This window comes from Malus domestica, chromosome 07 (genome assembly GCF_042453785.1).
Source record: "Malus domestica chromosome 07, GDT2T_hap1".
Classification (NCBI taxonomy): domain Eukaryota; kingdom Viridiplantae; phylum Streptophyta; class Magnoliopsida; order Rosales; family Rosaceae; genus Malus; species Malus domestica.
Window position 1 is genome coordinate 1,036,973 of NC_091667.1, and position 23,864 is coordinate 1,060,836.

At 36.0% G+C, this 23,864-nt stretch overlaps 3 protein-coding genes across 4 annotated transcripts; all 3 read left to right on the forward strand.

The window, feature by feature from the left end:
- Nucleotides 1-275: 275 nt before the first annotated feature.
- On the forward strand, nt 276-7,977 carry LOC103438500 (telomerase reverse transcriptase). 2 transcript variants are annotated; one of them, XR_011582965.1, is made up of 13 exons: nt 276-791; nt 1,063-1,140; nt 1,245-1,310; nt 1,412-1,580; nt 2,168-2,544; nt 2,749-2,860; nt 3,340-3,481; nt 4,206-5,463; nt 5,880-6,448; nt 6,753-7,025; nt 7,255-7,535; nt 7,639-7,732; nt 7,862-7,977. XR_011582965.1 is itself a non-coding variant. In XM_029105016.2 (12 exons), the coding sequence occupies exons 1-11, from the start codon at nt 474-476 to the stop codon at nt 7,520-7,522; spliced, it is 3,630 nt and encodes a 1,209-aa protein (XP_028960849.1). In that variant the 5' UTR covers nt 276-473; the 3' UTR covers nt 7,523-7,535; nt 7,639-7,977. The 2 variants fall into 2 exon arrangements, 1 of the variants encoding a protein (XP_028960849.1); XM_029105016.2 differs by having other exon boundaries at nt 7,639-7,977.
- Nucleotides 7,978-9,778: 1,801 nt separating this feature from the next.
- LOC103420449 (ATP synthase subunit O, mitochondrial-like) lies at nt 9,779-13,771 on the forward strand. Its single transcript, XM_008358516.4, has 6 exons — nt 9,779-10,049; nt 10,502-10,552; nt 11,086-11,329; nt 13,017-13,129; nt 13,303-13,389; nt 13,476-13,771. The coding sequence occupies exons 1-6, from the start codon at nt 9,915-9,917 to the stop codon at nt 13,602-13,604; spliced, it is 759 nt and encodes a 252-aa protein (XP_008356738.1). The 5' UTR covers nt 9,779-9,914; the 3' UTR covers nt 13,605-13,771.
- A 3,558-nt stretch (nt 13,772-17,329) lies between these two features.
- Nucleotides 17,330-19,791, forward strand: LOC103438400 (transcription factor MYB46-like). The gene is made up of 2 exons (XM_008376953.4): nt 17,330-17,693; nt 18,773-19,791. The coding sequence occupies exons 1-2, from the start codon at nt 17,383-17,385 to the stop codon at nt 19,485-19,487; spliced, it is 1,026 nt and encodes a 341-aa protein (XP_008375175.2). The 5' UTR covers nt 17,330-17,382; the 3' UTR covers nt 19,488-19,791.
- The last annotated feature ends 4,073 nt before the right edge of the window (nt 19,792-23,864 follow it).

Consider the following 23,864-nt stretch of genomic DNA (forward strand, 5'->3'; position numbering starts at 1 on the left):
AGAGAAGGAGACGGAGGGAAGGGTGACGACGAGGGAGTTCAAGAGAGAGAGAGCAGTTTGTGCGAGAGAGAAGGAAAGGGACCGGACTAAATAATACGCCCATTTTGGACGGTTTTAGCAAAAGGGTGTATGCCGTGTAAAATAAGCGGATCAAATTAAATTAGTCTGGTCCAATTTAATACGAGAGAGCGCCTAACATCCGCCTCCATATTAATAGTCCTATCTGATGTACCAAACAAGACCTTATTTATCATCTATAGTGCTATAATTATAATGTGATATTTTACCTCAGCTTTACTCCTCTCCCTAGTTTAGTGTAACTTTTACATATTTAGAACACAATTATATTTTGGAACTGAAAATGGCGCACTTCTATTAACTTTCTAAAATTCGTAAAGACTATTCGTCCTTCTCGTCTCTTCACAGTCCCGTCCCGTCCAATCCAGTCCACTCCACTGTCCGCTGTCCCGATAATGCGGAAGAAAATGCGAAGGAAACGCCGCGTTCCGGAGGTCCTCCGGAGGCTATTCGGCAAACGGGCGCGAACATTGTCCGACACCATCGTCTCCTTGCTCCCTCCCCATTCGTCGTCGTCAGTCCCCGCCGACTGTCGTTTCTGCAAGGGCCGCCGTTGCCTCAGCTGCACCGCACCTGACGGCTTGTCGTTTCTCCTCCGACCTGACGACCCCTCCGATTACCGCCACCTCCTCAACCATGGATACGTCGTGGTTGCGAAAAATGCACCTGCCATCACCCGCTTTTCCCCTGACTCTCACTGGTCCCAAATTGAGGTACTTTATAATCATACACATTCTTAGTTTATGTATATATGTTATGTATGTGTGTGTATATACTTATATACACATATATGGATTAAAAGCGATATCACTACTCTAAACTACACAAATAAGAGAGGGGTGGTTTGAACTGGGACGCAATGAGTTGAAGAGGAAGACCATATCCACAAGGGCAATCCACCGCTCTGTGTGTATATATATTTAGGGTTCATTAGGTTGTTTTAATTTGTTTATTAATGTAAATATTGCATGCTTTTGTGGCCAGATTGTTAGAGCAGTGATTGAAGCGATGATGGTTGAGCAACCTGTGTCTTCCAATGTGATATGCAGTGGTTATGATAAGGTAAATTCTCCTTCTTTTTTCTACCATTTATTTTAATTATATGGAATGTAATTATATAGTCAGTTTAAAAAAATGTATTTGTTGATTTGTATATGTTTTGGCAGTCTAATCAGTCAAGCGGCATTGTGGAGCTTCTAACTTCGTCGGCTTGGTGTCTTCTCTTAGAAAGGGTATGATCGTGTAACCGCTTTGATTAGTTGCGATTAATGATGTGTGGAAAGTTTATGTATGGATTCTAAAACTGATAAAGGATAAAACTTTTGTGTGACAGGTTGGGGATGGCATTATGGTTTATTTACTAAGGAATGCATCGATATTTTTGCCACTTCTGCGTACGAACCACCAGCAGGTCACAGGTCTGCCAATCAGTCAGTTGTGTCCGAAGAAGTTGAAGCGTGTGCAGCAGCCACAGTGGCAACAGTCATTGCCTGAGTCGTATGGTAATCATTAGCTTCTATTGTAATGTACTATGTTGGGAAGTACTGAAAAATGTGACCTAGCTTCGATTATCTGGAGATAAGTATAGTTCGTCTGCGTACAGTTATCCCTTGTATTTAGATGAAAGTACGATCAAATTTGTGCAGCATGTCATTGGTTTTAAGCTTTCATGTGTGTTAATTTCTTATTTCTTGGTCTGCTCATGATATTGAAGTACAAATCAATTGGTTAGTAGACATCTTAAACAGCTAGCTCAAGAATGAATGAATACTACAACTCTAGACACACAGACGTGAATAATGACTACGATATAAAATAAATTTCTTATCTTTTAGCATATACATGATCACAGATCTTAGTTACCCCTCAATGTAATTTAGGGTATTGACAATGCCTGATCTTTCTTGGTATGTTTGGGCTCAGAGTGTTTCTTTGTGCATGTTGATTTGTGGTGTGTCCAAATGGAGTCACTTGTTTTGTGTAATCTCTCCTTGTCTCTGATTGTTTTGGTTGTTCATCTCTAACGCCACCCCTTAAAAGGGTGATAAAATACCACAACTTGGTGATTGGATTTGCAACTTTATCTCAGGATCCCGGAAAAAGAGGGAAAGAGAAGATAATGTACACTCATTGTTGAAGAGACAGCACCTTAGTTCTTTTAGCAGTGATAAAACCATTGGTTCTGCTGCCTGCAGTGGCTGCTGCAGTGTTTGTAAGGATAAGCATAGTCATAATGGAACCAGCACGTTTACTGACAGTTATGAAGGTGATTTAAATAAGGAACTTGAACAGGGTTCCCAAAGGCTTAAAAAGCGTGCAAGGCCATTTAGTTGGCAGCGCCACAAGAAGCGTAGGCTATTACCTTCTCAAGAAACCAGCTTTCAGGATCCTTCCAAAACAATTATCGGTGATAAGGAAAGCTTATCTAGCAGGCTTTCATATTGCTCAGTTCATCATCATAAAAAGGTTCATGGGTAAACCTGACAGTTTTCTCATTCAGACTTTTTCTAAAATGTTGGAATCCCCCCTTCTCCAATATCATTCAATAAAAAATGAAAGGTCCAAAATGTTGAAGAGGCTTATAAGCTTTATCAAATTTCTTTTCTGGTTATTTCCCTTCTCATGTAATTTTCTTAGTGGTTTCTTTTTAATTTTTGTTTTCTTTGGCAGTGCTCTTGTTTGGGGTTACGCATTCCAAGAAAGGTTGCCAAAGGGGCTCAAATTGACAGAAAATTCATGTTCTTTAACTTGGAACAGTCTTCATCAGTTTTCCCAAGAAAACGTATCCTTTTGTACTTGTGTGTATATGTATATACATACTGAAATACACAGTTCTGATCTTTGATTACCATTGTCCAAAAAAAATTATGGTGACCCACTGTTTGATCAAAATCCAATAATATTTTATTGGAATTTGAACACACCAATGTTGACCTAACAATTGATGACCATGGTCAATGGAGACCAAGTGATAAGAAATCTATGTGTGTATCTTTGGATTTGCTAATCTTGTCAAGCAGCAATAAATTGTATGAATAGAAATTTGCCTTATCATCTCAGTATATTTCACGAGCAGCAACGGTTTGTGCAGTAATGACTTTCTAATGTTTGATTTCCCTGAAAATGATGATTTCCTATCATGTATGGTGCTGTCTTGTCCTTTTCCTTTATTCTGTTACAAGATTTTTCCCAAAGAAACTTAGGGTTTTTCTTTTCTATTTTTTAAATGATAACCAATGTATAACACTTAATGATCTTCAGATGTTCTGAATTCTTTAAAGCCAAATTCTGTTGGTTCAGAATTTCTTGTTAAGAGTATTTTTGGCATATCCGACACAGAAAGTGCTATGTCAAATATATGTCCTCGTGGAAGTGGTCTTTGTCTCACGGGATCAGCATGCCTGTAAGCTTCTCATTATTCTTGATAATATTTTGGTGGTGTTCTGGAATACTGAATGGTTTTGCTTTTATTTTTACTTTTGACCCTACCTAGTGTGTTTTAGCGTTGGAAGTACAGAGTGGTATCCTACTATCTTTCAACAAGAATTTTTTAATAAGGAATCTGGTTAATAGCCAGCAGTAAATGTAATAAATATTGTTATTAATCCACTAGATTTTTAAGCACGTGGTGTAATATTCTGTATATTAAAAGATATGCCTTTCCATAGGATAATCAAATGAAAAAGGTCTTTTTTGGCATTGCTTTAACAAAATGATACCATCGGGGTAAATGAAAGAGTATTTGCTACTTTGTGCTGATAGGTTCTGTACTGGATGGGACCAGACTATGTATAGATATGTTGCCGACAATTATTTGCGTTTTGTATCTAGGAGCACAAAAACTGAAATGTTATGCCTAACGATATGTGGAAATGATTATTTGAATTGCTATGGTCATGATATCTTACATCCTTTTAAAGTTCTTTGTTTATATGTTTTAATTTTTGCGTTTCTGCTGTGCGTGTGTGTGTTGTGGAGACTGGGAGTAATTATTAATTGTGCTCAAGTTAGGTCTTTAATCCTTGTCTTCTAGCCATTTTCTTATCTCTGTTTTATGTTGGGTTCCTGTGTGTGCGTGTGTGTTGTGGTCCATATATGAACAATAAGTGGTGGCTTATGTTTTTCAGGTATCATTCCCTTGTTAAGCTGCTTAAGACTCTCATACGCAGAGCTCAACATTGCCATAGTTTGAGATTATTGGACAAGCATTGTGGTGTTTCATCTCCAGATGCTACTGATTCTCACTCCGAGGCTATTAAGTCTTATTGCTTGAAAAGTCAGGTGGTCTCGTTTATATGGGCTGTTTGTAGGAGAATCATTCCTTCAGATTTGCTAGGAACTGCTTCTAATTGGAGAATATTGAGGAGAAATATTTCGAAGTTCATACATCTTAGAAGATTTGAAAATTTTTCTTTACGGCAATGTATGCATAAACTGAAAACATCTAGGTTCCCATTTCTATCAAATAAACAGTATTTCTGCGGCATGAATAATGAGGCAGTAAAAGACGTGGGTGGAAAAGGATTAGACATTCATAAAGGATTCCCTAAATTGAATGATGCTGCACATATTGTTAAACAAAAAGTCTTGAAAAGCTGGATTTATTGGTTCTTTTCATCCATAATTGTCCCTTTGTTGCAAGTCAACTTCTATGTCACCGAAAGTGAGCACGGGAGGCAAGATGTATATTACTATCAAAAGTCAGTTTGGGAGAAGGTGAAGAATAAGACTATCAGTTGCATGAAAGATCAGAGGTATTATTACTTGGATGATGCAACAACTAGAAGGATTATAAGAAAAAGATTATTTGGTTTTTCAAAGCTTCGGATTTGTCCAAAAGAGTGTGGAGTGCGGTTGCTAGCAAATTTAAAAGCATCATCAAAAATGCCACAAAAGGAGTTCAGTTTGGCAGAGCAGTCCAGTGGCATAGTAAGAAGGAAAAAAAGTCTTCAGAAAAGGGTCAAATTTGAATATTTCAAGTCTGTCAATAGCGTTCTTCGTGATACGCATGCTGTTCTAAAAGCTATACGGTTGAAGGAGCCAGAGAAGTTAGGTTCATCAGTTTTTGATTACAATGATGTCTATCGAAAGTTATGTCCATTTGTGATGGGTTTAAAGAATGGACCGACAATGATGCCTGATGTATTTATTGTTGTTTCTGATGTGTCAAAAGCCTATGATACTGTTGACCAGGATAAGCTGCTTTGTGTGATGAAAGATGCCATAAGAATGGATGAATATTTTCTAAAACATTCATATGAAGTTCTTTGCACAAAAGAATTTTTATGGGTTCATGAGAATCCTGCATTATTGGATCAACATACCAGCTTGAGGTTTACATCTTCTGCCTTACACCGATCATTGCAAAGTGTCCTTGTTAATCAGGTATTTTTGCGTATTTATGAAAAATTGTCCAGCTATATTTTGTGAACTAATTTTGTTTCTGTGGAATATGTTACAATTTTTCCGCTCTTTGAGTCTGTACTCTGTATTTTGTATATTTATGAACTTAATCAATTCGAAGCCATCCATCTTGCTTATATAAAAGAAAATAAGTTGTTCAATATCAAAGGAAGTAGTATTCAAAACATTGAGCATAAGGTTCTTGGTGCTAATTTGTTTCAAATTCAGTAGCTTTTAACTTTGCAACCTTGAAGGTCCCATCTATGTTTATCATGGGGCAAGGGATGAAAATTTGTGTACTTGCTTAAAATTTCTTGAGCATCTTTGCATTATTATCCCTTTCCTTTTCTTTATAGATTGAGGTACTTTAGCTGATAGTTTTATTTTCTAATGCTTAGGAATATAGCAGGTCCATGAAGAAGGAGGAACTCTTTTTTAATCTAAATCAACATGTCAAGCGCAATGTGCTGCAGTTAGATAAAAAGTTTTATCTGCAAGGTGTAGGTATTCCTCAAGGAAGTGTTTTGTCTTCTTTGCTTTGTTCATTATACTATGGACATTTGGATAGGAATGTGATCTTTCCGTTTCTTGAAAAAACTTGGGAACCCGTGACAATAGATTCATCAAGAGGACATAATTTTGGAGATGCTTCTGCTGCACAGAGTGCTAATGAGGATGGCATTGCCTCAACCTCTACTTATTTTCTACTAAGATTTATTGATGACTTTCTTTTCATCTCAACCTCAAGGAATCAGGCTGCTGGCTTCTTCACCAGGTTGCAAAGAGGATTTCGGGATTATAATTGTTACATGAATGAAAAGAAGTTCTGTGTGAATTTCGATATGCAACACATGCCTGGGATACCATCAAGCAGGGTGTATCTTGGTGAAGACGGCATCTCATTCATTCGATGGAGTGGCTTGCTTCTTAATTCTTGCACTCTTGAAGTTCAGGCCGACTACACAAAGTTAATTTCCATGACTTATTTTACTTTTTGAGTTTATTGAGGTCAATAATAAATTCCACAATTTCTTAAAAACTAAATTCATGCACTGCTGAAGCGGTCAAATTATTCATGTCTATAGTCCACCAAAGGAATGTCTTTTTGAATAACGCTTTGTACAAGTGTGATACATGTCTGCTAGATGTTTGGTATGGTTGAGGCCTTTGTAATTTGTACAACGCTATGATCAAGTGTCTGTCAAAACAAATATCATTCATGTTCTGCATTACTTAAGTGTTTTGAGTAACTTGTTTCATCTCTTTATCAGGTACTGGAACAACCATCTACGTTCCACTCTTACTGTCAGCTGGCAAGACCAACCAGGTCGTCATTTGAAGAAAAAATTGTGTGACTTTATGAAACCTAAATGCCATCCAATATTCTTTGATTCCAACATCAATTCGGCATCTGTTGTGAGATTAAATATCTACCAAGCATTCTTGTTATGTGCAATGAAGTTCCATTGTTATGTTCGTGACTTATCATACATCTGGAAACTTCGCCCTAGATCGTATGCTAACATTATCAAGAGATCTTTGAGGTATTCTTCTATTCCGTTGTCTTTTATCTTTTGTAATTATTTCATCAATAACATGCAGTTTTCTGCATATATGAATATGATAGTTAAAATTTAGTCATCATTTTTTATTTTGAGACATTAAAATCTAGCTACTGGATTTCCAGTTATCCGAAATCCAAAATGTTCAAGTACAACGACATTTCTATTTCTCTTTCTTGGAGTCATGTTGTTTTTGTTATATTGATTTTAGGTATATGCATGTGCTCATAAAGAGAAGGATGCGTTCTGTGCATACTGATTTCCACCCAATTCTTCAACTGGAAAAGGGAGAGGTTGAATGGCTTGGTTTATATGCTTATATCCAAGTACTGAAGAGAAAGCAATCGCGACATAAGGAGTTGATCTCGCTGTTGGCGTCTAAGTTGTTAAAGCATACAATATCGGGGTCTGTGTCTTCTCAACTAAGGTATGCAGTCGACAGATCACATTCCTCTGTAATGTGGAAGATCAAGTATTAGAAGACTCTTAGAGGTATGCACGTATTGCATGAACAGACCATCCTTCTGTCATCAGTTCGCCATCGTCCCGACTTCAGTATTTGAATTCTTCTCTCTTCTCTATCTCCCCATGTCAGGTACAGCACTTGAACAAGGACGATGTAAGAACGGAGAAACCGCGATTTATCTGAGCGTGAACGTTTGTCGAGTGAACGTAGTGTCTGCAATGTGGTACAATTAGTGAATTTGCCAATCAGTCTCTTATGTTTTTAGCATCTTTGTGCTCTATAATATTTTCTTTCCGAACTTTTGGGAAAAGGTTTTGTGCAGTACCGAGCCTGTCCAGATTCTTGTGTGCAGGTGAAGCAACTCATACCTCAATTGTAAACGGTCCTTTTTTATTTACGAGGCAAATGACGTTGGAGAATTGACTGCTGCTTTACGAGTTTGTTATATACTGCTAAGAGCTTAAGACAGTGGCGTCAACTCTCCTTGCATCCGAGTTCCAATTTTCTAACTGGAGTGCAGATTAGAGTATTATGTTTTTTTAGTATCAGTCTGTCAAAAATATATTTCCCAAGTGATGCGTGGATATTTGGAAGTACTTTTAAAATGACTAAAAGTGCTTTTGATACTAATCTTTAATAAATGCAAGTGAATTCTAAAAAATGCTTTAAGTGTTTCGTGCAAGAAGCTCCATGGTACTAGAACAACCAACGAGCTTATTGATGGGTGAACTAACAATTGCACTTGATAGAGCGAATTTTGAAGGATAATGGTACTAAATTGGTGAAATTTGAAGTGCACTTGCAAACATTAGAGCACTTCCAATGTAGGAAGGCCTCCTAGGGCAATTGCCTATTGAATCCCCCCTAGTGAATAGTAATTGTCTTTAATGAACAGTAATTGTCTTTTGCATATTCATCCATAAACTGAATAGCCATGGTAATAGGAAATAAAATATTAATATTTTTTATTTTATAAAATAATAAAAAATAATTTTATTTGTAATTTCGGATAGGATTTTTAATCTGTCTCGTTGCGCTTCATGATTTTGGTGTGTGATTTCTTAGGATGGATGGTGGGTTATATGGATAGATATTTTGCCATGGTAATAAGGATAGATATTTTGATTTTGGTGTGTGATTTCTTAGGATGAATGGTGGGTTATATGGAGGAAAAATAAAGGATTAGGTTGGAAACAAAAGTATATAGAAACTTTGAGAGAAAGATTGAATGTGGTTGAAAGTATTTGAGAAAATATGAAATTGTGGTGTATGACGGATGATAAGGTATTTATAGAAAAATAAAATCTTTATTTTTTTTAATTTTTATATTTCTTTTCTCTGATTTTTAATTAATTTTTGACATGTTTTATTAACTTAATTAATTTTTGTCGTTGGATTAAAGAAAATTTGAAATCCAACCCTTCAGATTGTGCCACGTGCTACAACGGTAACATAACATATTTTTTTTTCCTTTTTTTTCTTTTTTTTTTTAAATTTTTTAAAGACGAATAACGTGGACCTTTGATCTGGAATCCAATAGCTGAGATTGTGCCACATCATCTAGTTGTTGGGGGAGGTTTGAAATTTTTTTTACCGTTGGAAATCTGACGGTCCAAAAAAAAAATCCGTTGAAATCCAACAGCCTTAAAGGTGCCACGTGGCACCAAGAACGGTAACATATTCGAATTCAAACCACGACCCCCACCGATTGAAATCTAGTCGGTGACGCGCCCCCCATGCGCGTGTGTGATGCACGCGCCTGACACAAATTTTTTTATAACATGGTTGAGATCATCCTTGTATCAGAGAGCCCTCAGGCGCTTGGGCCTTGGACTAGTGCCTCACCTCTCACACGGCCCCCCCTTAGCCCAACCGCCCGCATGGGCTGGAGCAAGGAAGCGAGGGGATTGGGTTGAATAGCTCCTCTTTCCACAGGGCTATCAACTCCGTTGGAGTTGCTCTTACGAAAGAGCAAACCAAAAAGTACCAAAACGTAACTAACCCTGATAAACTCTAAGGGGACTTGAAAGTGAGGCTCTTCTTAGACTTTTTGCCACTCAGAGTTTAACATTAATTATCGTGTCAACATTATGAAATATTATGCAAAAAATAAAGCTGCTAGAGTTCATAAAGAGTTACACTTTTGAGGGAGTGTTTTAGCATTTCTATTAACCCTTGTTGATTCGCTTAGCCCACACGTGTCACACTCCGTCACAGTAGCACCAAAAATCAGTGCCACGAGGTAATAATATAATGTTGCGTTCTCGCATGGATAGTAAATTACCATTTACTACCTTTAGAAGTTATCATTTTTCGAAGCCGGTGTTTGGCGAAGCAGCAGAAAGTGCAGACGACTGCGCGAGAGAGAAAATCAGACGGAAAAACAAAAATTAGGGCTTATTAACATGGCATTTGCTACTCGAATTCGATCGAGCCTCCCTCTGGTCACCAAGATTCTCAAATCAGATTCGCTCTCTGCCGCCGCCAACGGATCCATCGCCCACCGCTCCGTGCTTTGCCCTACTTTCATCAATTCTGAGGTGCTGAGATTTCAAATTTCGCAGAAATACATAGAACGGATAAAACGCGAACAGTTATCTTCGTTTTGGTTGTCTGATCTAATTTGTTTGCTTTCTCCGATTCATGTTCCCCCAAAAGATAGGATTTTTATTGATTAATTTATTAATTAGTTTTGATTATAAATTTGTATTCGTACTTTGTGTCTAGATAATGAAAAATGTGTGTTACTGGGACAAAAATTTTGATTAGGATCGTTAGAAATTTTAAAGGATGCAAATTTCAGATTAATATTTAATTAATTTGTTGCTTCACATTGTTTTCAACCAAACACAGCTTTAGCAGTATATACAGTGTGTATCTGTGCGTGTCTTTTTCTTAAAGGTTTGAGAAAATAAGCTTTACGAGGCCGTTATTTGAAGTTTAGTCGAATTTGTAGAATGTGGATTAATTGTTTTCATATTTGTATTTGTAGCCATCCAGGAACTTTTCTACCGCGCAAGGGAAGAAGGAAGTGAAGGTTCAGGTAATTCATGGTTTTCGTTTAAAAGAAAAATATTTTCTTGGCAAGGACGTAGTGCGCTTATTATTGTACATGGGCTTGAACATTTCGTTTTTTTGTTTCTTCACTCTATTTCTTTTTATCTTGCATCAAATAATGAACTAAATCTCGGTTGATTGTAGCTGTCATTACTCTCTGTTCTCATGCTTTACTGAAACTGGATTGGTGCTTTTGAATTTTGCATTGGAATCAATCATATGTTGCCTGTTTTACTGTGTTGACGGAATTCATAGTTTTGTCTATATTTTTCACAAAGTATGTTATATTGTGGTATGCATAATTAAAAAAACTATTAGGATGTCACTTAGTTATAATGGGGCTTAGAAAAAAATACAACATTGTAATTTATTACAAAGTACATTAAGATTTATAGACTTGTAGCTAAATTATGTGAAGTGTCAGTAATATAGAACATAAGCTGATGCATGTGCGTGCTGTGTCCAAATTTGCTTATGCTAATTAGGTCTGTATTGATTTGCTCTGCCATGGTATGCCAGGTGCCATTGGTTTTGTTTGGGGGTTCTGGGAACTATGCCTCTGCTTTGTACATTGCTGCAGTAAAAGCTAATGCTTTGGAGAAGGTTGAGTCTGAGATTTTTGCCATTGTTGAGGCTACGAAGAAAAGTCCTACCTTTTCTCAGTTCACAAAGGATTTGTCAGTGCCAGCAGATACTAGAGTGAAGGCAATCGATCAAATTGCAGCTGAAGCTAAATTTTCAGAAATTACAAAGAACTTTTTGGGTATGATTATTGTCTCATTCTAGCTAAAAATTGTGATGTATTCTTATGTATGTTTCATGTTTTTTTTGCCTTTATTTGTATTCTGATATCAGCAGTGATGAATTTTACTTGCTCTGAAAATTTCATCTCTGTGTGCTGTTTTGTGAAAATTGCATTACTGTACTACTGTCGAAACAAAACGACCACCTGTTAACTATGGGTTTTGTGTATTGTAATTGGGTTATGCCAAAAGAAAGGGAAAGTATATTGATTGTGGTCAATAGAGTTAGTTTGTTCAGGAATGGGAGGAGGAGACGGCTCTTGGACCCAGCACATTTTTTTATGTATGTAGCTATGCCAGACAAATTAGAAATTTTCAGTCAATTGAGGCTAATCCTACTTTTCTGGTATAGTGTTATCCCTTCCTTTGCAGTAGTGATGGTAGAAGTCGCTAAAGTGCTGGCATTCGTTGCTATCATTACTGTCATAATATGTGTCTTTTAAGGCACTCTGATGCGCTGTTTTGCAAAAGTTGCATCCCTCTTGGGTAACTTTTTTGTTTTAAAACCCTAAGGCCAAACGTCTTGTTTGGCCTGGATTCTTTAGAACATTAAGAGAGAGAGCATCAGACCAATCAAAAGGAAAGTCAGATGTGCTCCCTCCTAATAGAAAGTAAAAAACAATAGAGCCTAATCCCAAATCATTATCCTCTTTTGGCAGCCTCAAACCCAAATCCTAGGTGGTTCTAAACCTCAAAACTCTAACTGCATTGCATTTTCTTTTCTTTATTCATTTGCGTGGGCAATTTGTTTTCTATCTGAAGTAATTGGGTGAAGGTTTACTAATCAACCATAGTAAGCGGGATTTGGTTGAACTGATTTGAAAGAATCTGAGATATTTACAATCACCAATGAAGTGGGGTATTTTTAGACATGCATCTATTATGAATATACAATGGATGTGTTAGCAGCTGTAAAATGAGTTTGGGTTCAGATTTTGATTTTTGTAAATTGTTTCTACTTGACTCTTGAGAGGATAAAACGTCTTGTGTTACACTTTGAAGGATTGTTATTTGTTATTATTGTAATTAATATCATTGTTGTTTGTGTTGTTGCTATTATTATTATCACCTGTAGCCAGACATAGGACTTGTTCATATGGAATTGAACGTCGGTAAATATAATTATCTGCATTTTATATGAACACTAAAAACTTGACCGCTATTTTAGTAAGATTTTGACGTGTATGTGCAAGTGCAATGCACTATTCACATTATAGCTTTAATAACTGTCTTCGCTGAAGGTATTCTATCGTGTATGCATGCATGTTCATCAAATTAAATTTTTTTTCTCTTTGATCTGTACTCAACTTTAATCTTGTTTTTCTTTGGAATTTTCTCATGGTTGCTTATTTTCCCTTATTTTGGCTGAAATGCAGAGTCGACATGTTTTGTTTTTATATCTGAATTCTCGTCCCTTCATCTCTCACTCTCTCTCTCTCTCTCTCTCTCTCTCTCTCTATATATATATATATATATATATATAAAAAGGTCGTACCCAGTGCACAAGGCTCCCGCTTTACGCAGGGTCTGGGAGAGGTAAATGTACGACCTTTTTCTATATATATATATATATATATATAATATAAATGTATCTACATAAATATATATTATTTTATTTATTCATGCATCTGTGTTTTCTTCTATTAGTTGTCTTGGCTCAGAATGGGAGGCTAAGGAACCTTGAAACCATATCAAAGAGATTTGCGGAGTTAACCATGGCACATAAGGGAGAAGTGAAAGCTATTGTCACATCTGTCATTGTAAGTTGTAGTCCTTAAATGGTAAATTTATTTTTTCTTACGAGCATAACAGACTGCGTAAACGAGGACCTACTGCCAGGGCAGAGGGAAAGTTATATGACTAAAAAAATACAGAATGATGAAACATAAATTTTACTCCATATTTTCCTGTCTAATTGTTATACTGTGATCAGCCCCTTCCTGCTGAAGAGGAGAAAGAATTGAAGGAGACACTGCAGGAATTAATTGGACAAGGGAAGAAGGTCATTCTTGAACAGAAGGTAAGTAGTGGTCTTTCCGCCTGCTCTTTAATTCACAAATCGCTGTTACATTGGATGGAAATCTGATTCTCTGTTTTACGCTCTAGATTGATCCTAGTATATTGGGTGGGCTCGTGATAGAGTTTGATAAGAAGGTATTTGACATGTCCATCAAGACTCGGGCACGCCAGATGGAGAGGTATTTGCGGGAACCCGTAAACTTTGACAACCTCTAAAAGGTGCTTGCAGACTGAGGCTGCGGTCTCCTCCATTTCCTGTCTGTTATAGTCAAAATTCTATAAAGGAAAACTTGTTTACTTTTGTTGCTCGAACCTTTGTTTAAGAAGATGGAAAACTTGATCGGGATGCCATCTATTTGCGAATAAAAGCTTCATTTTTCGGATGTGTTGTGGGCTAACTGAGGGACTTCCTATTCTGTATGTTTTTCTTTTTCACATTTGAAGTTATAATTTGTTCAAGCTCTGTTCAATTGCTTCACAAGTATTTATATAGAGATGTTGATTGGCTGTGTTTTACAAACCTTGCTTAATAAGTAACTAGCATATAGGCACACACAAAGTGTGTGAGAAATTTTTTTATTTTTGTTTTTGAAATAGGAGAGAGGAAGAGAGTGATAGAGAATGTGGGAGTGTAAAGTTTTTTTATTTTTTATTTAGAGATATGTTAGGATTACATGTAGGTGATGCTTTGAAGAAAAAAAAACTGTATAATTCAGTTGTGTGAAATTATAGTTGTGCCTCATATTTCTTATTCATGTTCTCTTTTAATTAGAAGGTTAAATTGGTAATTTCATAAGATTTTGGTTGACAATGAATTTTATTAATTAGTAGAGATGTGGTCATTAATGAAATGTTAGTGTGGATAATGGTTTTATAACGCAGGTTTTTTCGCACCACTGTATTGCTAGTCAACCGACAATGGACGAGCCCAACCATGAGTTTAGCTATGGTCTTTTTACTTATGGGTTGTCTATTTATTAGGTTCTATCATTGCTGGATCGAGATTTACTTTGGATATTTGTGTTCAAAACCTAAGGATCCTGAAATCCGGACCACTCAATTTTAATTCTACGGCTCTCATCAGTTCATCTCATTGTCTTATCACACAAAACTTCAAAAATTTGAATGCTTAGATCTCTCTCTTGAATGGCTCCGATTTTGGGGTCCTTGGGCTTGGGACAATAAAATCCGGAAGGGATCTCAATCATTATCATTGATCTTCTGACTATCGCAGAACTCCAATCTTCTCTTTGCTGCAAAATCTTCGAATCTAAAACACTCTCAATCAATTGTTCCATTTTCAACGCTTTGAGGGAGAGCTGGGTAGGTTGCTTTGGTAGTCCGATGACTTTGGCCCTAATATTCCTTCTCGCCTAATCCTCTGTTGCCCTCGCTATGGTCATTAGCGAAAAAAATGTTCTATTCTCCCTAGCGTGGGAGTAGTTCTCCTGCGACTGCAGGAGGCTTTCTACATTTTTTGTTTAATTTGGGTCTCCGTCTCTCGCTGTGGACAAAAACCGATCATAATTATGGAAGGTAAAACACGTCGGCTTTAATGACATGACAACGTTGACAACGACTGCAGGAGGCTTTCTACATTTTTCCAATCGGGATGTTTTTGGCTTTCCCCAATTATCGTTTTCTTAGTGTTTCAGTTTGTTCGTTTAAGATGGTACCAAAAAAAGGAAAAAGTCAGAGAGTGATTACATGTTTTTTTTTCTTTTTTCGGAGCGTGATCTTGTACTTGCTTGTGTGAATAGTACTAAGCAGCCAAAAAACTTTCCTCTTTCAGATCTTGTATGAACTTTTTGCCCTCAAACCTTTTCTTCCCCTAAAAAGTGTGATGATAGAAACTCCACCATCTATCTATCTACAAACAAAGTTATCCAATTGTGGGGATCAAACCTCATAAATCTCTCCACCTTTTCCTTTTGCTCATGAGTTCCCCGAGCATCGCTTTTTCAGCCATGATTTCTCGAAGACCTTGGAGAATTTGGTCTTTTATGAACCCAGCCAGAGATTTGAAGACACAGATAGATATATTGCCTCTCAAATCTCAATGATACATTCACTTTTTGTAAGGTTTTTGTGGCCTGTAGGACAAGTACAAGGTGTAAGGGTGAATATTATGGATGATGAGGTGAGTTGGTCTTTCTTGTCTTTGTAGCCAAGTGAAGTAGTAGAGTAGGGCATGTTTGCTTGGGACAGGCTCAAAAGCATGAGATATACGTATATGAATGGATTATTCTATCCTTCCTGGGACGGCTGTAGAAAAGATAAGGGGGGCTTTCTACAAACAATTGAGTAGCTTGAGAGTTTTGCACTCTCTCACTTTTTCCCTGAAAAAGAGTGACAAAATTTTAAAGTTTTTGGAAAACAAACATAAGTAACTGAATTTTCTTGAGATTATCTTGAGTTGAATACGACTGCTTCTGAATAATCTGATTTGCCATCTGGCTTCGAAGTTGGAAAATGACTGGGAAGTCGCATCTCTTAACATGCAGGAACAGGAGGATTAGGTAAGGATACAACATGGGATAGAGAAATCTATGAGTATATTATACACTTTTGATGGCTACAAATCATGAATGATTCCCGCAGTTAATTGTGAGATATCTTAGAGTTATTACGAATTTAGATACAATCATACACAGGATCAATATGATCGATAATCCAAATTCACATCAGGGCGATGTTCCCAGACAGTTTATAAGAGATCATAGACTTTATGTACGAGAAACAAAACAGGGAAAGAGCCAACTTGATGGCTTAGTTCAGATGCACGACTGCCTAACAAGAGAACATATGACATTACATACGTAAGAAATTTTTTAAGAAAATTAAATAAAAGAAAATGCTGTTAATATAATTAAGGAGAAACTCTTGATAAATCGTAATTGTTATTTATGCAAACGCTGTGCAAATGTTGCAGAACATTGATGGCATGTCCAATCAAAATCCTTCAGCTATAAAACGAAAAATGAAAGTAAGATCATGAATTATCTATATCTGGTGAAACCATCTCTACACTATGCTGCATAACAACCTATCTTTTTTCTTCTCTCCTTTTTCTTCATTTGGTTTGATTTCTTGTGTTAGGGTTTAAGCTTTCTTTTTTGGTCGCAGGTTTTGAAGCTGTCATTTACTTTGAATCTGGCTATGGAAACTACTTGAACAATGTGTTGTTTTGTTACATTCCAGTAGTACTTGGGGTTGTAGACATATCATGTTTAATAATTTTAATTGAATTTGCTAGCTGCGAAACCTTAACTTCTAATATGAGATTGAAAATGCATAATTTTGACCAAACAGAGAACAACTGTAATTGATTTGATCCGAAAGTGAGAGTTTGCTTCAAAAGCATGTTTAATTGACATGATTGAGTTATCCTCAATAAGTTTCATGCAACCACTTAAACAATCCATAACCATCACACAAAAAAAATTAAGTAAACTACAAATTACCAGTGTCAAAAGTGCAACACTTTGCCTAGTGTACAAAGAGTACTCTTGTACTCTCTCTCTCTCTCTGCATATAAACTTCAATTTCACGTGTATGTTGATAGAGGGAGAGGGTTTTTCTTCTTGTCTTTGACTCTTTATGGTCTTTTTCGATTCATTTTTCTTCACTCACAAGGTAATCCTATATCATCTTTTGTATACTAGACATCTAAATTTTTTGCTTCCACTTCACATAATCTCTCTCTCTCTCTCTCTCTCTCTCTCTCATATGGGAATGGAGCCATGGAGGTCCCCCTCCAATCCGTTTTCCACTCCACCCATCGACCAACAAACATATTATATCTCTCTATCTCTCTCTCAAATTTTGATATGCATATTTTAAGCAAACCCCACAACCATCACCATCATCATCACCATTGCCACCCCATGAAGACATCCCATCATCTTATATATCATTCTTGTAGATCTCCATCCATCACATTAACTACTTTAACCAAAAAAACCCCAAGAAAACAAGTCCGCTTGCAATTACAATGAGAAAGCCGGAGTCTATTGGGAAAGACGATGTCGACGGAGCGAAAACTATTAACAAGAAGAAGATGATGATGAGCAAGCTTAGGAAGGGGTTGTGGTCACCAGAGGAAGATGAGAAGCTGATGATGTACATGCTAACCAATGGACAAGGCTGTTGGAGTGACGTTGCAAGAAATGCTGGTCTCCAAAGATGTGGAAAGAGTTGTCGTCTTCGTTGGATCAATTACTTGAGGCCTGACCTCAAGCGTGGTGCCTTTTCACCCCAAGAGGAAGAGCTTATCATCCATTTCCATTCAATTCTTGGCAATAGGTACTCTCTCTCATTCTCTCGGTTGTAATGTTTATAAGCACAAATATTACATATTAAACACCTGTAATTTGAAAATATTTTAAGTCAGACAATTGTTTAGTTTTGGTTTTTAGAATTATTTCCATTGGTATGCCAACTTACAGAGGATATATTTTTCAGAGAAAATAATAATTTGAATTTTTTTCAGCATCTAGGGTTGTAATGTTTTATTTCCAACGGTTAGACTTCACTTCTGTACAAAACATTTAAGTAATAATTAAGTTTACATGATACAACATTATACTTCAATGCGCACACATTTATTTATTTTTATTATGAAGGAAAGGGAGAGGGTTTAAACTATTACAATAATTTAGGGAGGAGAAAGTTTCAAATCCATGACGCATGAGTGGAAACTCAACACTCTATCCACTAGGATATTGAACCACATATCTTATAATGCGCACATATATGTAAATGCACATTGTGTATTGTAGGGTTTAATTAAATTCTGACGGCCAAACTGCATGCACACTGGATGAGGAAAAAAAAGAGATGCCTGAGGGTGTTTTTGCCAGTTTCAACGGATGCGGATATAAACTTGCACTATTGTGTGCATGTAGATTTTAGGGTACCATTATAATTAATATATACTTCACCATAGGGTGCATGCATGTTTAACCCTTGAAAGTAATCCTAAACCTAAGTATTTTGTTTGTTTTCTACCGTGTTTCTTTCTGAGCTCAATTGGGCAAATAGTGTGCACACACACTCACATACTATATCGCATAAGTGCTTAAGCAACTAAACATCCATGGCATTTCAAGTCATGCATTTTGTTTTAGTCGTGCACATATATATGGTTCAGAATTGATGTGTGTATATAAACAAACTGAAATTAACGACGTGCATACCAATTAGCTATTGATTTAGTGGTGCTTTCTTTTTCAAATGATGAAAACAAAAAACAAAATGTGATGAAGTGTTGTATCGGTCTTAACTTTTCTTTGTCTGTTTTTATTATGTCTTAATTAATCAGTTATATTTGTTTTTCTTGTGATTAATTTAGGTTATATTTGTTTTTCTTGTGATGAATTTAGGTGGTCACAAATTGCTGCACGTCTTCCAGGACGAACGGACAATGAAATAAAGAATTTTTGGAATTCAGCCTTGAAGAAAAGGTTGAAAAATAACAATATGTCCACGTCCACATCGTCACCAAACGATAGTGATTCCTCTGATCCCAGAGATCCTGTCGTTGGAGGAACGTTTATGCCTATGCATGACCATGACATGATGACCATGTACAACATGGACTCATCATCCTCATCATCCACATCCATGCAAGCCATGGCCGTTATCAGCAACACCTTATTCAATCCCTTCTATATGCTCGACAATCGTTATGACATGGCCCATGCAGACGACGTCGTTGTAAATCCTACATGTTTCCCACACTTACCAAACATTGGAGATAATCAGGGGCATTATGGGGATTATGGAAACTTAGAGGGTGGTCATAAAATGGGGTTAGAAGGTGACCTTTTTCTTCCTCCACTCGAAAGCAGAAGCATTAAGAATAATCTGAATGGTCAATTAGTAGCTGACAATATAAGCAACAAGAATAGTAGTATTAACAACTACCACTTCCATAATAGTTGCTTTAATAACACGGAACTGATCGGGTTTAAAGTAGATGAAGAGGAGGACATGTTTGGATTTGGAAATATTAATGGAGGGCAAGGAGAAAACGTAAGAGTGGGAGAATGGGATTTTGAGGGTTTCATGCTGGATACTTCCTCCTTTCTCTCTTAAAGAAGAGAGCAGAGCTACGTAAATCCGTATATAGCTAAGGCATTTGCAAAACAATTTTTTGGCTCTTGTTTACTTGGCCAAATAAACCTTTAGTGCATATATGAAATAATATTGTTCCTTTAGACATCAGAAATGTCAATAGTGATGTAAGTAGAGAATAGAATAAGAGGACTGTTTTGTATACAAGATAATAAAAATTTGGAGGTGGAAGTTGGTAGTGAAAGATGAGATGGATGTAATCGCATTATGTAAACAAACGTTGCTAAGGAGCAAAGTAGATTCAATATATTCAATGTTCTCTGCCTCTCTCTTATCTATTTTTACTTTTTTATATACAACGAAATTCTGCATTAAAGGAGTGAGGTTTGGATTAGCCTACACAATTGGTCATCCATAATAATTTTGTATCGAACTCGCCAAACCTAAAACCTCCATCTCATCAGTCGAAAGAAATACCATTAGATTGAAATACCAAAAACCTCCCTCTCATATTTATTTTGAATTTATATATTTAATTTAAGCTAAATTGTAACGTGTTCTTTATTGTTACGGGTGGACTAAGCAGCTCTTGACTATGGGTGTTACAAATTAATTCATATATAAGTGGTAAGGATGAGAGGCTAACCATCGTTGATTATTCTAAGAAGCTCTTTACTCATCAGCCTTGAAGGGAGTCTTTTATGTTCTGCCTTAGTAGTTTGATATCCTAGGCTTGATCAAGTAGTGACTTACTTAATATTACTAAAGAATTAATAAGGATGATATTAAAGGTAACCTTTTTAATTTAATATTAAGTAGCTTAAGTTTGATTTTCCTTGAACAAATTATATATTTGAGACGTGTTTTTTTTCTCATACAAGCTCAATATAACTATCTTTAGGATGTAATTTTTTCTAGGTTAGTTGAGCAGTATATATGGATATTGCCTTGGACTTCATGTTGCTGCAACAATGATGGATTAGAGATTGTATGATTCAAGTGTACCGAATGGGCATTGCATACATTGTGTTGATGACTATGTTGGAAGAAATAATAGCCTTTAGTTTTCCTAGTGTTTGGTTTGTTGGGCCAAGCCTGTTTTAGGTATCCTGTTTTCTTATTTTTCATTAATAAAATAATGTTAATAGTTATATTTCGTTTGTTCTGTCATTTTTAACTGCATATCCTTGTGGGAATAGGTCACTGCACCCTGCACTTGCTAATTGAGTTCTCACTACTATTTGTCTAGTCAATACATTGAGAAGCGTGGCCCGGTGCCACGATAAGTTCGAGGAGTTGAGGTGCCGGCTGTGAAGAGCTGTGGAAACTGCTTGGAAGACTTAAGGTAGCACGGAGAAGGTATAGAATGGTAATAGAAGCTTAGTTTTCTTAGTGGCCTAGACTATAGCTAATTAATCCCTCGATTTTTCACAGTTCCTCGATGTTTCACTCAGAATGTTTTTCTGGGACCGAATCCTCCGTGTTTGATGAATAAAATCTGAATTTATATGATGTATGAATGCCTATAACTTGTGATGAACAAATGGTTTGTTTAGTTGTTTTGAAATGTGATTGTGTCATAATTCTCATTTGCAGACTATGAGACAAAAACAAATCTACCACGGTTGATGTCCGTGCATGGGCATTGTGCCTATTAGGAATATGAATGTGATAAAAAATCTCATTTTCTATATTCCGTAGTAAAATTGTCATGGTAGATGAGCTAATGTCTTATAAGATTGTTGTACTTAATTTAATAAGATTGTTGTACTTAATTTAATTATCACTGTCGTGGTGCAAAAGCAAAAACTACCCGCATATTGGATTGGATTCGTATATCTATGTCAAACTCAAATATGTTATCAAACTTTAATTCTACAATCATCATTACCATATATGGCCAACCTTCTACCTCAATCCATCGTTTCCCTTTGAATGAAAGTAATATACGTCTATTCACTATTTAACTACCATTTTTCTTCCCTTTCTCCTACTCTCATGAGTACTGCCTATGGGAACTTTTATATTTTATTTCTTCTGTTTTGTTAAAGAAACAGAAAATTAGAGGACCATTATTACATTAAAATATATAAAGGGAAATTCTTGGGTTGAGGGAGGGGGTTGGGGGAACATTGGCAGTGTCATGCAATCATGTTTAGAGGATCATTATTATTTTTACAATGTAATAATATTACATTAAGATTATATATAGTTAATAACACATAATGATGTTGGAGGTTATATTGTGAAAGTCCTTTTACAGTGTCAATGTAGGTTATTATACTTAGACGGGACTGTATTACGCTAGCAATGTTGATTGCACCATGGACGTCTTGTTACAATATAGACAGGTTATGACCTCCCTTCCTTAATGTATAACAGAGTTACAACATAATGTTAACATTTAACATGTGAATTACAGGAAAGGTAATGTAACACTATATATTCGTTCCAATTTACACTCAAAGGTTACATAATAATCATAATGTTCCTTTATTAGTAGAAATAATGGTGTTCATAAACGGGTGTGCTTTTCCCCAAATGGTTATTTAATATTCTTGCAGATCAAAGATATAAACATTTTCATAAGTAACAAATAAAATTCCATCATTTGAGGAAAAAAAATTACACCGAATAAGGTTAATATTACTATAATAAGGTTGGCTTTTACGTTGTAAACATCAATCTACTGTAAAAACATAATTGCATTACACTATCAACGTTCAAATTAAATGATACCGCTGTTTTTTTTTATATTAAAAGGTACCGCAGACTTACACTTGTTTAATTGATGAGGATTGAGGAGGGAGAGGAAATACTTGGGAGTGGATGAACTTAATCCCAGAATAAGAGTTGGTGATTTGTGACTAGCTATGGCATTCTCACACCTGGATAGGGTCAACCAATGGTATACAGGTACTGCCTTTTTTCCAATACAACACACAGGGACGTGTCGTCGAGGAAGTATGAATTAACGCATGTTCTCATGCCTTTTACTGTTGTTGAATTAAAGAAGAATTCGGTGGAAAGCAAAGACTTGGACTTGATCAAAAGGTTATCCCGTAACTTTCGCATTGGATTCGAAATGCATAGAGAATTGGCTCCAGTGACCAGTGAGCACGGGCAGGCTCATTAGCGTGGCTCAAAACAAATAATTATGTGTTATCACGCTGTTATGCCTTTTCATCATTCAGCAGATTTTATTTGCTTAGGTAGGGACATCGAATTAATTTAATTAAATGGAAGTTTTTCCTCTTTCTTTTTGACATGACAGTAATTAGAGTTAGTCGAGGTTGAATAGCTTTCGATGACGGATTAATCGAAACTATCAAAAGTAATTAAAAAGATAGAAATTGTTTTTTTTTTATGAAAAAATAAATTGATATTTAAAAGTATCAAAAGTAATATTTTCAGAAAAAATAAAAAAATAGTTATCTGTAAGCATAGTTGTCGGGTAACATATAACCCATTAAGGCTATGTTAAAACAATTGGTATGTGGAAACGAGCAAAAGTTTAGAACTTCAATCTACATTTGAACTCCAGCCCATAGATGTATTCTTTGGGGCTATCAACTCTGCTTTGATGTACTATTTGATCCTAAGGCCAAAACAAGGTCGGCCCCGAGATTTAGGAGCTTGGGGCGAGCTACTAAAATGGGGGCCTTGATATTTTAGGCACTTCAATCCAATGTACATTGATATAGGTACTTTAAATTTAAAATGAAACAGTTATAAGACATACCTTAAATTTAAAATTTTCATGATTGAAATGATAAGCCATTGGAGTATTTAATCTGTGGTGAGGGATGGCTCAATTTGACTTAATATGTCTACTATGTATGGAAAAAGTTGGAATCATAGATGACCCCGGTTTTGTATGCAAAGTCTTGTTTGACTTTGAATGTAACTTTCGATTTAAACATTGACTTAATCTTTCGAGTTAAACATTGACTTAATCGCTCTCTAATGCAGAAAAATTAAAAAGTTAAAAGTCAAATTTGATTATGCATGCATTGAAATTACAACTTGCACCACCACATTTGAAGTCAAATATAAGTTATAACTTACAGGTTTTGTTTTTTATATTGGAGATCGTCTGAGAAATTAATTTTCAAGTTGGTTGAGTTGTAATTTTTTATGACCATGCATGGGTTGTATAGAGGTACAATGAAGTAATGCTTGTGTTTAATACAAACGATATTCTTATTTTAAACTATATTTATATATTAAGAGAATGAGGGTATGAACCCAAGACCCAATAAGTTGAAGAGTTAAATGAAGTAACGTTCTTAAAAGAGAATAGAAACTAAATGTGATGATGATTATTATTATTTTGTTGTTTGTAATAATTAAAAATTGTTTGATTACTGATTGTACTCAATGGTTTCAGTCTTTCCT

Coding starts and splice junctions, on each gene's coding strand:
- LOC103438400 (XM_008376953.4), top strand. CDS start 17,383: ATGAGAAAGCCGGAGTCTATTGGGAAAGACGATGTCGACGGAGCGAAA. Junction 17,694..18,772: donor CATTCAATTCTTGGCAATAG/GTACTCTCTCTC, acceptor TGATGAATTTAG/GTGGTCACAAATTGCTGCAC.
- LOC103420449 (XM_008358516.4), top strand. CDS start 9,915: ATGGCATTTGCTACTCGAATTCGATCGAGCCTCCCTCTGGTCACCAAG. Junction 10,050..10,501: donor CTACTTTCATCAATTCTGAG/GTGCTGAGATTT, acceptor TTGTATTTGTAG/CCATCCAGGAACTTTTCTAC. Junction 10,553..11,085: donor AGAAGGAAGTGAAGGTTCAG/GTAATTCATGGT, acceptor ATGGTATGCCAG/GTGCCATTGGTTTTGTTTGG.
- LOC103438500 (XM_029105016.2), top strand. CDS start 474: ATGCGGAAGAAAATGCGAAGGAAACGCCGCGTTCCGGAGGTCCTCCGG. Junction 1,141..1,244: donor TATGCAGTGGTTATGATAAG/GTAAATTCTCCT, acceptor ATGTTTTGGCAG/TCTAATCAGTCAAGCGGCAT. Junction 1,581..2,167: donor GTCATTGCCTGAGTCGTATG/GTAATCATTAGC, acceptor ACTTTATCTCAG/GATCCCGGAAAAAGAGGGAA.